Genomic DNA, 13,924 nt, shown 5'->3' on the forward strand with positions numbered 1-13,924 from the left:
TAGCAGTGTCCACTTCCGGCCCAAACAGTTGCTGTCCATTAAAAGGCATATTAAGCACAGCCTGTTGGATTTCGGGCTTGAATCCTGAGGTGCGCAGCCATGCATGTCTCCGAATTGTCACCGCCGTATTTACAGTTCTTGCAGCTGTGTCTGCTGCATCCATTTCTGAGCGTATCTGGTTATTTGAGATACTTTGGCCTTCTTCTACCACCTGTTGTGCACGTTTTTGGAATTCTTTGGGCAGATGTTCAATAAAGTGTTGCATTTCGTCCCAGTGGGCTCTGTCATATCTTGACAGCAAAGCCTGTGAATTCGCAATGCACCATTGATTGGCTGCTTGTGCTGCCACTCTTTTCCCCGCTGCGCTTGCGACTTTCTTTATCGCGTGGTGGTGCATCCCCGGAGGTGTGTGAATTCACCCTTTTCCGTGCTGCGCCAACTACTAGAGTCCGATGTCAGTTGCTGCGTAATGTACATAGGGTCTGTTGGTGGAGGCTTGTACTTTTTCTCCACCCTAGGAGTAATAGCCCTGCCTTTCACGGGTTCCTGAAATATTTCCTTTGCGTGCTTTAACATTCCAGGTAGCATTGGAAGTCTCTGGTACTGACTATGTGTAGATGACAGAGTGTTAAATAAAAAGTCATCCTCGATTGGTTCAGCGTGCAGTGTGACGTTGTGAAAGGCAGCTGCTCTGGACACCACCTAGGTGTAAGCAGCACTGTCTTCAGGTGGTGATGGTCTCGCTGGGTAACAGTCAGGACTGTTATCTGACACAGGCGCATCATAAAGATCCCATGCATCTGGGTCATCTTGGCTCATGCTTGTGTGTGTTGGAGACTGCACCATCGGTGGGCTAGCGACAGGTGATGATTGAGGTGAGCGTTGAGGTGATGGTGGCGGAGTTACTTGTTTTGCCACCTTTGCTTGTGGTGGTTTATCCTTCTCTTGGAAAGCCAGTTTCCTTTTCATCCTTATAGGAGGGAGAGTTCTTATCTTCCCTGTCTCCTTTTGGATATGGAGCCTTCTCTGTGTATAATCTGGCTCCCCTGCCTCTAGTTCCTGTCCGAATCTATGGCTTTGCATTTGTGTGGAAAGCCCTTGCTCTTCCGTGTATGAACTTGTTTTCGGCTCCGAAGCCGGATGTTTCGGGATCTAAACTTTTTCCACCATCTTATTCGGCTCCGAAGCCCCTTTTTTGTGTTTCGGTGTTCCGATCTCTCGGTGCAGAGTAGTCTCGGTGCCGGTATCTCGATGTCGAGATTGTTCTGACCCGGTGTCTCGGGGTCGAGTCTTTTCTGTGCTGGTATCTCGACCGGAGTCGGATGAGTTCGACACATGCTTGCCCATTTTCGGTGCCGATGGACGGTCACCGAGTTTTTGGGTTAAGCCATGGCCTGCCGGCGGTGGCATCCCCTGGGCTCTGATGAATTTTCCGTGAGTTTTGGCTGGGGCGGTTTTACTCACGGTTTTCGGCGTCTGTTCTGTTTCGGCCTCGTCCGAGTCAGCGATGGAGAAGGGTGCTTTTTCCTCCAAGTCTTGGTGTCCTGACGGCGCTGACGCCATTTGAAGTCTTCTCGCTCTCCGGTCCCTCAGCGTTTTCCTCGATCGAAACGCTCGACAGGCCTCACAGGTATCCTCTTTGTGTTCTGGAGACAAACACAAGTTACAGACCAAATGTTGATCTGTGTAAGGATACTTGTTGTGGCATTTGGGGCAGAAGCGGAATGGGGTCCGTTCCATTAGTCTTGTCGACGTACGTGGTCGGGCCGACCAGGCCCCGCTGGGGAACCAAAACCCCGAAGGGCCACCGGAGCTCTTCAAAATTTGGTGTCGATCTGTTAACTAACCAGATACCGAACGCAAACAATACCGTCAAATTTTTCCGAAATCTAACTAATCTTCCGAACCGAAACACAGAGCGTAGAGGAACACGTCCGAACCCGATGGCGGAAAGAAAACAATCTAAGATGGAGTCGACGCCCATGCGCAATGGAGCCGAAATGGGAGGAGTCCCTCGATCTCGTGACTCGAAAAGACTTCTTCGAAGAAAAACAAACTTGTAACACTCCGAGCTCAACACTAGATGGCGGGATATGCACAGCATGTGTATCTGCAGCTACACATGCCATCGAACATATTGATATTAAAAGCATCCTTTTGGTAAAACAGACAGAAAACGCATTGAGGAGGGTAAAACTGCGAACAAATACATATTACTTAAAAGTTGTATTCAAAATTGATAACGCGTTGAATGACCCATAAATCCTTCACAAAGCAAACCTAGAATCACATCTTGTCAAAATAGTAGACAGCAAATGTGGCACCTAATTTGACAGCTCCTGACAGGAAATAGGTGATATTAAAACATACAAGTTCATTTGGCAACATTTGCAAAACGATCGGTGTCAGCCTCACCTAGGTACAATTCTTCCCTCTCAACAAGGGTAAGATGTACTTCCAGTGCAGGGTAGAATAATGACTGCAAAACGTCATGAAGTCTTTTGTGTCGTTATGTGAGCATCACAGCTGCATGGTGTAGGAAGCTGGCTCTTCACATAGTGGACCAAAATGAGGTACACTGTGCAAAGAGTCCAGGCAAACCCCAAAGGTATCACAGAGACACAAACGATCTCTTTTGTGGTAGTGTGGGCGAGAAGTTAGGTATATCAGAGGGTAGTGCTAAGCATGTAATGCACACACATACACTAAGGGGGTCATTACGACCCTGGCGGTCTTCAGACTGCTGGGGTTGCGGTGGTTGTGTGACCATTGCCAAAGCAGTGGTCTGACCGCTCTTGCGGCAGTCTGATCGGCACAATACAACCGTGGCAGTTGCACCACGGACTGCCAGCATCGCCAGTTTTCCTCCACAGGAGGGCCTGGCGGTGCTGGCGGTACTAATCCGCCAGGGCAGCACTGTAAGTAGCGCCACCCTGGTTATTAGCACCGCCATGTAAAGGCTGGCGCTTGGCATGGGCAGTGAGGTGGCCCCCATGGCAGACAGTTAGCAGCGCCACGGCTGCTGGGACACCCTATGAACTGCAGCATTGGCGGTCGTGGTGAAGGCGGGTCTGCAGCAAGCGACTGCAGACACCGTAGTCTCTGGAGGGCCTTGGGACCACGTTGACACTGTTGGCCCACTTCAGCTCGGACTAGGCAGGCTCAGGTGCAGTGGTGATATCCAGCATCGGGTTTTGGTAGTCCCAGGTTCTCAGTTCTTCTTTGGTTGCGTGCAGATGCAGGGAAGCAGCTAGTTTGCTCCAAGGGAGTTGTTCTTGGCGATTTGTGAAGTACTGGCAGCTTTACCGGTTTCTTGGATGCTGCAGTGGTAGGACAGGCCAGTTGCTCCTCAAGGGTGCAACAGATAGGCTGGCAGGGTTGGTGCTAAGTCCTTCATGTTCCTCAGTTCTCAAGTCAGCAGGCTTCTTGTCTACTCCTTCTGTTGTGTCCAGTGAAGAACTGTTTTCATGGTATCAGGAGTCCCCTAAATGCTCAACTTAGGGGGCGCATAGGGAAGTGAGGGGTAGTAGCCAATAGGCTACTTACCTTTGGGGGCACCTCACCCCCTACACGACCACTTCCTGTGGGGAGAGGGCATCACTCTGTCCCAGAGTTCCTAATTCCACCACACGCAAGATGGCGGAATTCCTAAGGCTGTGTTCACTTAAGGCTTGTCACTCTATGGGTGTGCCCAGTCTGTAAATGTAACACGACTCCTGCATAGCTGATTTTCCCGCCTGTCCAGATGCCAAATGGGCCCTGGAGCGGGAGTGGTCGGCATCTCCCACTGAGGAGAGCCAGATCTGGAAGCGGTGGGCTTCTTTGAAGCTTCCTGTCTTGGAATGCAGATGTGCACGCCATCCTGTTGGGAGGGGTGTGTGACACCCCTCCAGAGTAGGCTTTTGTTCCTGACCTCCAGAGAGCAAAGATTTTCACCCTATGGGTCAGAAATTTGTCTGTGGGTGGCAGGCTGACTAGAACTACGGATTTCAGGGGACACTTCTAAGGTGCCCTCTGGGTGTATGTATTAATAAATCCATCTCTGGAATCAGGGAGGGTTTATTAACATGAGATGTTTGATACCAAACATCCCTATTTTCAGTTAAGCCATTGTGTAGCTGGGGAACTCTTATTGACCAGTGTGCAGTACATGCATGTAAAATGGCTTCCCTATTCACTTACTATGTCAAAGAATCAACAAAGACATATAAGGGGCATACTTGTTCATGCAGACATGCCCTCACCTGTAATATAATGCACCTTTGCCTTAGGGCTGTCAGTCCTGCTGTAGAGATGACTTACAAATATTACAGGCAGTGTTAGGGGACATGGCACACAAGTGTGTGCCATGTTGTGTTTTCACTTTTCGGAGCACCTTGTCACGCAGCTTGCAGTGCAATCTGCTTGAGTTTGGTGCTGGGTCCTTAGAGTGGCACAAGTTATGCTACATCTCTTAGCGATCCTCTTTAGTACCTAGGCCCCAGGTACCAGAGATACCATTTACTAGGTCCTTACAGAGGTGCTAAAGGGTCTGGCCACTTAGGGATCAAGTGACTAGGTGTCTTGTTTTGGGGAAAGAATTCTGGCACTGGTGACCTGGTTAGCAGGATTTCAGAGCAGTTCAGCCAATGTTGCATCAAAAACCAGCCAAAATGTGTGGGGGTCGGGTGATCTTCTGCAACCAGAACCTAGCTTTCCACACATGGTCCTAAATGTTCAACTCTATTCCAAGCCTTTGTGCTGGCCAGCAGACACTGTATTTGATTTAATCTGAATCTCCTTAGCAGATAGAATTATAAAGTTCAGATTAATCGCTAACATCAAATAAGGTTCAATGGACAAGGTGATTTTCAATAAGGCATGTGCGCAAACTGATGGTTTACTTAGTTCCTTCAACTCTGTCCTCTCCTGTGGTAGGGACATAAATCGCAATTTTGCCTAAATCAAGTCAGCTCGAACAATATATTCAGGGAAATCGTATAGTGCCGGCTGACACATTTCCTTGAATACTGATTTAATATACTTGAGAAGTCAGATTTTGCTACTCCCCTCTGGGTTTATACAATCTCTCAAGATTACTCAGTTGAGCCCTGTCTCTGTATTTAACCAAATCGAGATCCTTCTTACAATGGGCTGCAAAGCTAACACATCAGAAATGTATACTATTCCTATTAAACAATTAAAAGGAAGGTGGGATATCCTCTTAAAAGGTTGCCCTTAGGAGAGAGCCATTAAGTTCCACTGAGTTTCTATGATTAACATTTGTGCTCGGGGGATGAAAACAACCGAAAGGAAGGGCTTGAGTCGCTGATGGGGGGGTGAGACTGAACGTTGCCTAATTGCATAAAGCGACGGCCTGCTATGTCTAGTTCATAAATGTAGATTATATCCCAGTCCCCTTCACACCATTCCTTACCCGCACGACCCTTCTGACCATACTAAAATGGGAAAATAGATAGTCCCCCACCATCAACTGCCTATCACATCACTACACAACTTTGATTCTTAGCTGAAGGGTAGTATCCCTTACGTCTTGCCTGAAAGGAGCACCTTGGCAAGGATAGCCACTAGTCGGTTGATTTACGGGGGAGAGTCATACTATTCCTAGTAGGTAGTACACTAATGCGCCACATTAGGTGGACATAAACAGTGCCTTAGCCAGACATTTCAAATTTCCAATAATGGGTAATTCAACTCGTTGATTAACAATTCTAAGATATTAAGCCTATTACTCAAACCATCAATCGTTTTTTTAGTCAAATCTTCTATTTTCACAAAACAATCTTTCAATATTGGCTCAATTAACAATTTCAAAGTACCAGATAATTCACTTGTGTCACCCTTTAGTTCAGTATTAACAAGTTCCTCCGTTTGGACAAGAGCCGTAGCTTAATATGGCTATTTCTGGGGCATTGCCTTTAGCCTTGTCCCCCTGAACTTTTTTTTTATCTTGATGGCTGATTAGGTTCTGGTGAGAAGGCACTGGATTACAATGAACCTCTGCCACGGATGTCATTGGGGAGGGATCATCCCTCACCAGGGTGCCCACAATCCCTTTAATATGTGAGCAGGACTCGCTAGTGGCCAGAGTGATCTTATCCCCACCATATGTGGATGCATTCTGAGAAGGTGTGGCCCTTAGGCTAAGTTCCTCTTCAACTGATAACATTTCTTCATTTAACGCCCCACCAAGTCTGCCAAGGTTAGTAAGGAGATGATGGAGGGCCCTTTCCGAATATCTTTGGAAACAGAGGAACCAATGGCGCAACAGGTTTCTCACTTACCCATATCACTTGTTAGCTCCCTGATGTAAGGTTGAAGGGGGTATGGCCCAGCCCTTCCTCTTCCATGCTCTGATGGGCATAGATGGGCTCATTCTTGGCCTATTCTTGGTCCGATCTTGGTGCAGCCTTCCCCAAGGCACGTACTTGGGCGGCAGCTTTTCCTAGCCCAATATATGCACCGAGGTAGCTCCTCTGTGCTCCCCCACCTTCTTGACAGCAGGGAATTGTGGTAGTCGAAGTCCAGCTGCCCAGCAGCAGCCTATCACAACAATAGTAAAACTACTGTGTAAACAGCTGTAATCATTTAATTAGTCAGGTACTTGGACTGCTGCAGCGCCATTGCCTAAACGTAGCACCACTCCTTAGCCTGAAAGCTACATTTGGGTAAAAACTGGCCATGAAATCACCAGCCTTGCAAGTAGACGGGAGGGATTGCAAAGAAAAGCGTTGTAATGCTCAGCATGCAAGCATATGTGGAGATATATTTGCACCCTCTTGGTCTTATGTTACATATGATGCATTTCAACTCCTACCACATACTCTGGGAAAAGGATTCATCAATGTCACTATGTCATACAGACAGATACTCAAAGTTCTGATTGGAAATGTGCCTCTTGCTCTGTAGAAATCAATTTGACAACCCCACACCTTAGAATGTATCCCTCTACATTTCTCTGTGCCCTCACCTTCAGACCATATATTGAAATGTTGAACATAAGATGTTCATCAAATTCACTTTCAGTCAAATTAGTGTAGTTACATTACATTATTTTCGAAAACACATTGTTACATTAGGTACAGGACTGAAGTGGTATTAAATGAAGACTCAGAATGGATCTTTAGAAAGGGTACAGAGAATTCAGGACAGGGCTTAGTGGAGAATTCAAAACAGGGATCACTGCAGGACTCAAAACTAGTCTTAGTGGTGGATTCAGAACAGGTACAAGAATAAGTGGGGATAACTGAACAAGTCTTAATAGAGGACTCAGAGCGGGTCCTTGCGAAAGATTAAGAACAGCCAAGGGATTATTTTGAAGAGGTCCATGCCAGTGAAGTATACATTATTAGTCCTCACAAAGAATTCAGAAAAGGTCTTAGTAGATATTCACAACAGATCCCAGTGGAGGATTCTAAACTGGAATTAGTAGAAGATGACATATGCGTTTAAGAGGGAGATTCAAAAGAGATCCTGGTGCACAATGTTTCAGTAAAAACACACCTGTCATAATGGATGATAAGGCTGATAGCTTCAAACAGAATGGCATTCTTGGCATTAGAGTGCTGAACCTTCTTGGACTTAGGTGGCTCCTGGGCTTTATTGAGAATGGTCTCCAAACACTCAACCAGCCGTCCCTTCACAGCAGCATCCTCTGGAAGAGATGAGGCACATGGCAAGCATGAGAGTAAATCATACATAAATAACTTACAGATTCATAGTCAAGATTCAGCACACAAGATGAAATCCCCTCACATGGAGAAGGGCCCATAGACACTATAATGCCATTAAGTATAAAATGTCTTTCTTGAAAAAAGACCTGCAGGGCAAGACTACAGGCTCCATGAGAGACAAAATGTTCACTATGGGCCTCAAAGAGAAGAAAGAAAGCCGCAGACATCTGTTGCATTAGATGTTTGTTGCATTATAAATAAAAGCTGTGCAGCGTTTACTGGTTTTTAACATTTCAAAAAAGGTGCAAGTCAATATTTGTTATATGTATGACTGCAGCTCAACTGGGTCAAAGAACAATAAAAAGATTGATTCTGAGGCAATGAAAAAATTGTTCTTGCACTTGTATTTTTCGGGAAAAGAGGAGTCTTGCATGAAGGTGATGTCATTTAATAGAGGGAAACCAACTTTAGGTGGGCCTACATTGAAGAGCTGGACTATAAGTTGTTACCTGGCGGAGGATAGCACTGGAGGAGGCGAAGCAGTTTCACCGAAAGCCAAGGAGCTGGTACAAAGTAATATGTGTAGTCCTGCAGGTCTGTAGAAGCTGATGAGACAATCTGTATAATACCAGAGAAAATGCTCCATCAGATGGCATCATATTTTAGCTGACCTCATTCTTCTCTTGAAGATGACAAAGTATTGTGAATTTTAAAACTTCAGCTGCAGCTACATCTTTTACTCCTGGTTGCATTAACATCATGATTCAATAATAGCTACAGTGATATTAATTCTCCATTAAACACATAACATTAACTTTTTGCCTTTTCTGCATGTGGTAGAAGGGCAACTGCTGAGTTTGTAGAAAATTTATATAAGCTATCACATATGTACTCTCACACAGAAGCTATAATAATGCACACATGGAAGTCAGTGTATAAACTCACACAGATTCAGAACATAGAAGAACAATGAGGATGTAAACACACATCTACATTCATATATAATTTCATTTTATTTGGCTTAAAATATAATCGCAAAAAACATCTACAAATGATTGTCTTTAAAACTCAAACTCAGAGGTGTGAGACATACCCTGCTGAGACGAGAGACGGCGAGTGAAACACATGTCTTGAAGTCATCAGGATTCTTCCTACAAAGGCAGGTAATGAGACTGACAGCTGCTGTGACTACTCCCTAGGAGGGGGAGAGGGAAAAAGCATAATGAACCAAGAGAAGAGACCTAGGGAAGGAAATAAATCCCAGGACAAGGATTCCCAAAGTCAGTTCAGGCGGACTAGGTCCGATTTTCAGGATGTCAACATAGTACTAGCTTTAATACACTGAATGTAAATGGGACTCATTAATGCTTTCAGCTGGTTATCATAAAAATCAGCTAAGGACCGAACACTCTTGAACAGACAATGAACACTCCTGTCCTAGAAACACACCTTGTTTAGACACATACTTGGTTAGAAAGATATACATGACAGAAAACTGCAGTGTGGGCAAAAAAAACACACTAGAAAGGCAGGAAGAAGACCACAGAGACACATCTTGCCAGAAAGACAGAAATGCATCTGGTGTGATTGTCGATATAAACTCTACAGATGATAGACAAAAGGGACCTAGATTTTTATATATTTTTTATAGAGCATACCTTTGCCTCTTGACACTGTACGTACATGGTGAGGAATAGGGATACCATGGAGGACAGACAGACAGTTAGGAATACACCTGGCTACAAAGTTCTCCAACAAAAATATCCTGTGCACAATTGCATGCCGTCAAACAGCCCTTAGTATATTAACAAGAATCATTAATATTTCCTCCAGACGTTTTAGTATAATTTCGTAAATGGTAGTTTTCACAATAGAACAGCCCAATTTCAGTGGCAAAAGAGATTTTTAGAACCATGGTGCCAACTTGTTTTAATGGCGCAACCATATAGATAATATTTGTCCAAATTGACATTCTTAAAATTAACCAGGAGATCCATATACAGACCTCAGCAAATCTCTGTCTAAAATCTGTTTAAAAAAAGTGTGATTCCCACTTAATTGCAATGCTGTAGCTGACAAAGCAAAAACGTATTATTTACATTCATGAGCCACTAAGAGCGTCTGCACGGCTCAGCTTTTTCTTTCCATGTAGGTATGTGATGTGCCATTTTTGGAGTTGTCTGGCTCCTGTAGTGCTGGCCGACATTTTAGAGTGGGTCTATCCCCAGAGTTAAAACATTTTTTAATCTTCTGTTTCTCACATTTCTTTTAATTACGCTTTGATTTCCCAGTATTTGCACCTTCTGTTGGGGAGCCAACAAAAGCCAGTGGGGTAACTGGCCCCGGCTCACATTTTATTTTCCCCTTCCTTCCTTATTGCTGCTATAGCAATGCAATGGTTTATCCTTGTTGCTGAGGCAGCAGCTGATTTGCTGTCCTTGCCCAATCTACCACGCCCTCAGGACATGGCGGGCTATTTAGCTAGGATGACCGAGTGTCTGCACAGCTACTAATAGCATCTAGACGGCCCAGCTTTTTCTTTCCTTGTAGGCACGGGGTGTGCCATTTTAGGATTTACCTGGCTCCTGTAGTGCTGGCTGACATTTTAAAGTGGGTCTATTACCAGGTTTTTAATGTTTTTTGGTTTTCTGTTTCTCATATTTCTTTTAATTACACTTTGATTTACTAGTATTTGTGCCTTCTGTTGGGGAGACGACGAAGGTCAGTGGGGTTGCTGGACCCTGGTTTGCATTTTATTTTTCTCTCCCTCCTTATTGCTGCTACAGCACTGTGCGATTGCTCCTCGTTGCTTATGGCAGGGGCACCAGCTAATTTGCTCTCCGCGTCCTCTCTGCCATGCCCCCAGGACTTGGCAGGCAATTTAGATAGGATGACAGCACGTCCATGCCAAAGGCAAGCCCGTCTAAGTGCGGCCAAACTGCGCCAGAGACACTGGCCTGAACGACTCTTATTCTAGAGAAGCCATCCTTTGTTGAGCAGTATTGGTAAGTCCCCTGAATGAAGCATTTCTACTTTGACTTATCCATCTGTTTTTTCCTGTACTAATTGTAAATTAAGCCTTTGGCCCTCAAGGATCGCTGCAATTGGCGGGGAAACTATCTGCTCCTTCTTCCACATCACAAAGAACTTTCATAGGCTATAATGTATTTTTTTGAATGTGCTTTCCCTTATCAAACATAAATTTGAAGTATATGATTACCTTGATTTACACAGACCCGACCTGACATTCCTAACGGAAATCTGGGCCGATCAGTCCTCATTCCTGGATTTGATTGATTGTTTACCCCGAGTTTTCTAATCCATAAACTAGACAGGGCTGGGAAAAGAGGAGGTGGGCTGGCTGTTATTTACAAAGATTATATCAGTTACTGTCAGCCCCGGTATTATTTCGGATTGCGAAGCACTGCATTTCGGCTGCAGCCTTGATGATATCAACTCATTCCATGGTCTGCTACTTCACAAACCTTCAAGCCCTAGATCCAGACTTATCGACTCCCTTGCTGACTACCTTGAGTGTAGTCTCTAATTCAGCAGTTTTACAGACTTAGGCAATTTGAATGTTTATCTTGACTTTAAGGACGATAGAGAGACGGTAATACTAACTGATAACCTACACGCATTAGGCCTGAGTGAGTTAGTGGATGCTCCTTCTCATCGGGCTGCTCAAAAGCTCAATGGTATTTTTTCCAATCAGGAAGATCTCCAGCTCAATGATATTTCTGAAAGTCAGACCATAATGCCATCAGATGTAGCTTTAGGACCATGCAAACTGAGGTTCATCATCTGTAGGAGGCTGGCCTAAAAGTTGGTACCTTGTGGTACTTACACCCTGTGCCAGGTCCAGTTATCCCTTATTAGTAGAATAAAGGTGTTTCTAGCAGCTTAGGCTGATAGAATGTAGCTATGGCAAAGCAGCTTAGGCTGAACTAGGAGACATGCAAAGCTCCTACTATATCACTTATATCATATAGCACAATATCATAAGAAAACACAATACTCCAAGTTACTAAAAATAAAGGTACTTTATTTTTATGCCAATATGCCACAAGTATCTCAGTGAGTACCCTCAGTTAGAAGGTAAGTAATATACACAAGTTATATGTACACAAACCCAAAACAGGTAAGTAATAGTAAGAAACGTAATGCAAACAGTGTAGCATTACAATAGGATGCAATAGGTGAACATAGGGGCAACACGAACCATATACTCCAAAAGTGGAATGCGAATCACGAATGGACCCCAGACCTATGGGAGCTTTTAGAGGGTCGCTGGGACTGTAAGAAAACAGTCAGGGTGTCCAAGATACCCCACCCCAAGACCCTGACAAGTAGGAGTAAAGTACACCTTCTACCCCAATAGGGCACAACAGTCACAATAGGGGGATTCTGCAAGAACCACAAACACCAGCAAAGCACTGAAGACGGATTCCTGGACCTGAGGACCTATAAGGCAAGGGGACCAAGTCCAAGAGTCGCAATAGTGTCCGGGGGGTGGGGGGAGCAGGAGCCCAGGAAACCCCGGATGAAGGTGCAAGAAGGCTGCCTCAGGATGGAAGAAACCTAGGATTCTGCAACAACGAAGAGAGCAAGGAACTTCTCCTTTGGATGGAAGATGTCCCACGGCGTGCTGAAGGTTGCAGAAGTGTTTCCACGCAGAAATACCGCAAACAAGCCTTGCTAGCTGCAAGGGTCGCGGTAGAGGTTTTTGGGTGCTGCTGGGGACCAGGAAGGACCAGGATGTCGCCCCTTGGAGGAGGAGACAAAGGGGGCGCTCAGTAACTCAGAGAGCCCCCACAGAAGCAGGCAGCACCCGCAGAAGTACCGGAGCAGGCACTTAGAAGATTTGTGAACCAGAGCTGGCTCAGAGTCACAAAGGAGGGTCCCACGACGTTGGAGTCCAACTTAGAGGGTTTAGCACTGCAGGATGGAGTGCTGGGGACCCAGGCTAGGCTGTGCACAAAGGAATCCCTGAAGAAGTGCACAGAAGCCGGAGCAGCTGTAAATCACGCAGTACACAGGTTTGCAGTCTAGCGTGGGGAGGCAAGGACTTACCTCCACCAAACTTGGACTGAAGAATCACTGGACTGTGAGGGTCACTTGGATAGACTTCCTGTGTTCCAGGGACCACGCTCGTCAGGATGAGAGGGGACCCAGAGGACCGGTGATGCAGTCTTTTGGTGCCTGCATTAGCAGGGGGAAGATTCCATCGACCTACGGGAGATTTCTTCTTGGCTTCCAGTGCAGGGTGAATGCAGACAGCCCCCAGAGCATGCACCACCAGGAAACAGTCGGGAAAGCCGGCAGGATGAGGCGCTACAATGTTGCTGGTAGTCGTCTTGCTACTTTGTTGCGGTTTTGCAGGCGTCCTGGAGCAGTCAGTGGTCGATCCTTGCCAGAAGTCGAAGAAGGAAGTGCAGAGGAACTCTGGTGAGCTCTTGCATTCGTTATCTGAGGAATACCCCAGAGGAGAGACCCTAAATAGCCATAAAAGGAGGTTTGGCTACCAAGAAAGGAGGATTGGCTACCAAGAAAGGTAAGAGCCTATCAGAGGGGGTCTCTGACGTCACCTGCTGGCACTGGCCACTAAGAGCAGTCCAGTGTACCCCAAACACCTCTGTTTCCAAGATGGCAGAGGTCTGGGACACACTGGAGGAGCTCTGGGCACCTCCCCTGGGAGGTACTGGTCAGGGGAGTGGTCACTCCCCTTTCCTTTGTCCAGTTTTGCGCCAGAGCAGGGCTGGGGGATCCCTGAACCGGTGTAGACTGGCTTATGCAGAGATGGGCACCATCTGTGCCCATCAAAGCATTTCAAGAGTCTGGGGGAGGCTACTCCTCCCCAGCCCTTCACACCTATTTCCAAAGGGAGAGGGTGTAACACCCTCTCTCAGAGGAAATCCTTTGTTCTGCCTTCCTGGGCCGGGGCTGCCCAGACCCCAGTAGGGCAGAATCCTGTCTGAGGGGTTGGCAGCAGCTGCAGTGGAAACCCCGGAAAGGCAGTTTGGCAGTACCCGGATTCTGTGCTAGAGACCCGGGGGATCATAGAATTGTCCCCCCAATACTGGAATGGTATTGGGGTGACAATTCCATGATCTTAGACACGTTACATGGCCATGTTCGGAGTTACTATGTATAGTGCACGCGTGTAATGGTGTCCCCACACTCACAAAGTCCGGGGAAATTGCCCTGAACGTTGTGGGGGCACCTTGGCTAGTGCCAGGGTGCCCACACAC

The 13,924-nt window shown here is 46.2% G+C and overlaps 1 protein-coding gene across 2 annotated transcripts in view; it reads right to left on the bottom strand.

Annotated features, from left to right (window-relative positions):
- The window catches only part of AP2A1 (adaptor related protein complex 2 subunit alpha 1), a 194,314-nt gene that overhangs the window by 94,618 nt on the left and 85,772 nt on the right, over window positions 1-13,924 (bottom strand). For both annotated transcript variants that reach the window (XM_069200922.1, XM_069200923.1), the window contains exons 6-8: window positions 8,767-8,868; window positions 8,183-8,291; window positions 7,504-7,654 (exon numbers count right to left, since the gene is read on the bottom strand). In XM_069200922.1, the coding sequence (XP_069057023.1) occupies window positions 7,504-7,654; window positions 8,183-8,291; window positions 8,767-8,868 (362 nt within the window). The remainder of the gene's footprint in view (window positions 1-7,503; window positions 7,655-8,182; window positions 8,292-8,766; window positions 8,869-13,924) is intronic.

This window comes from Pleurodeles waltl, chromosome 7 (assembly GCF_031143425.1).
Source record: "Pleurodeles waltl isolate 20211129_DDA chromosome 7, aPleWal1.hap1.20221129, whole genome shotgun sequence".
Lineage (NCBI taxonomy): Eukaryota > Metazoa > Chordata > Amphibia > Caudata > Salamandridae > Pleurodeles > Pleurodeles waltl.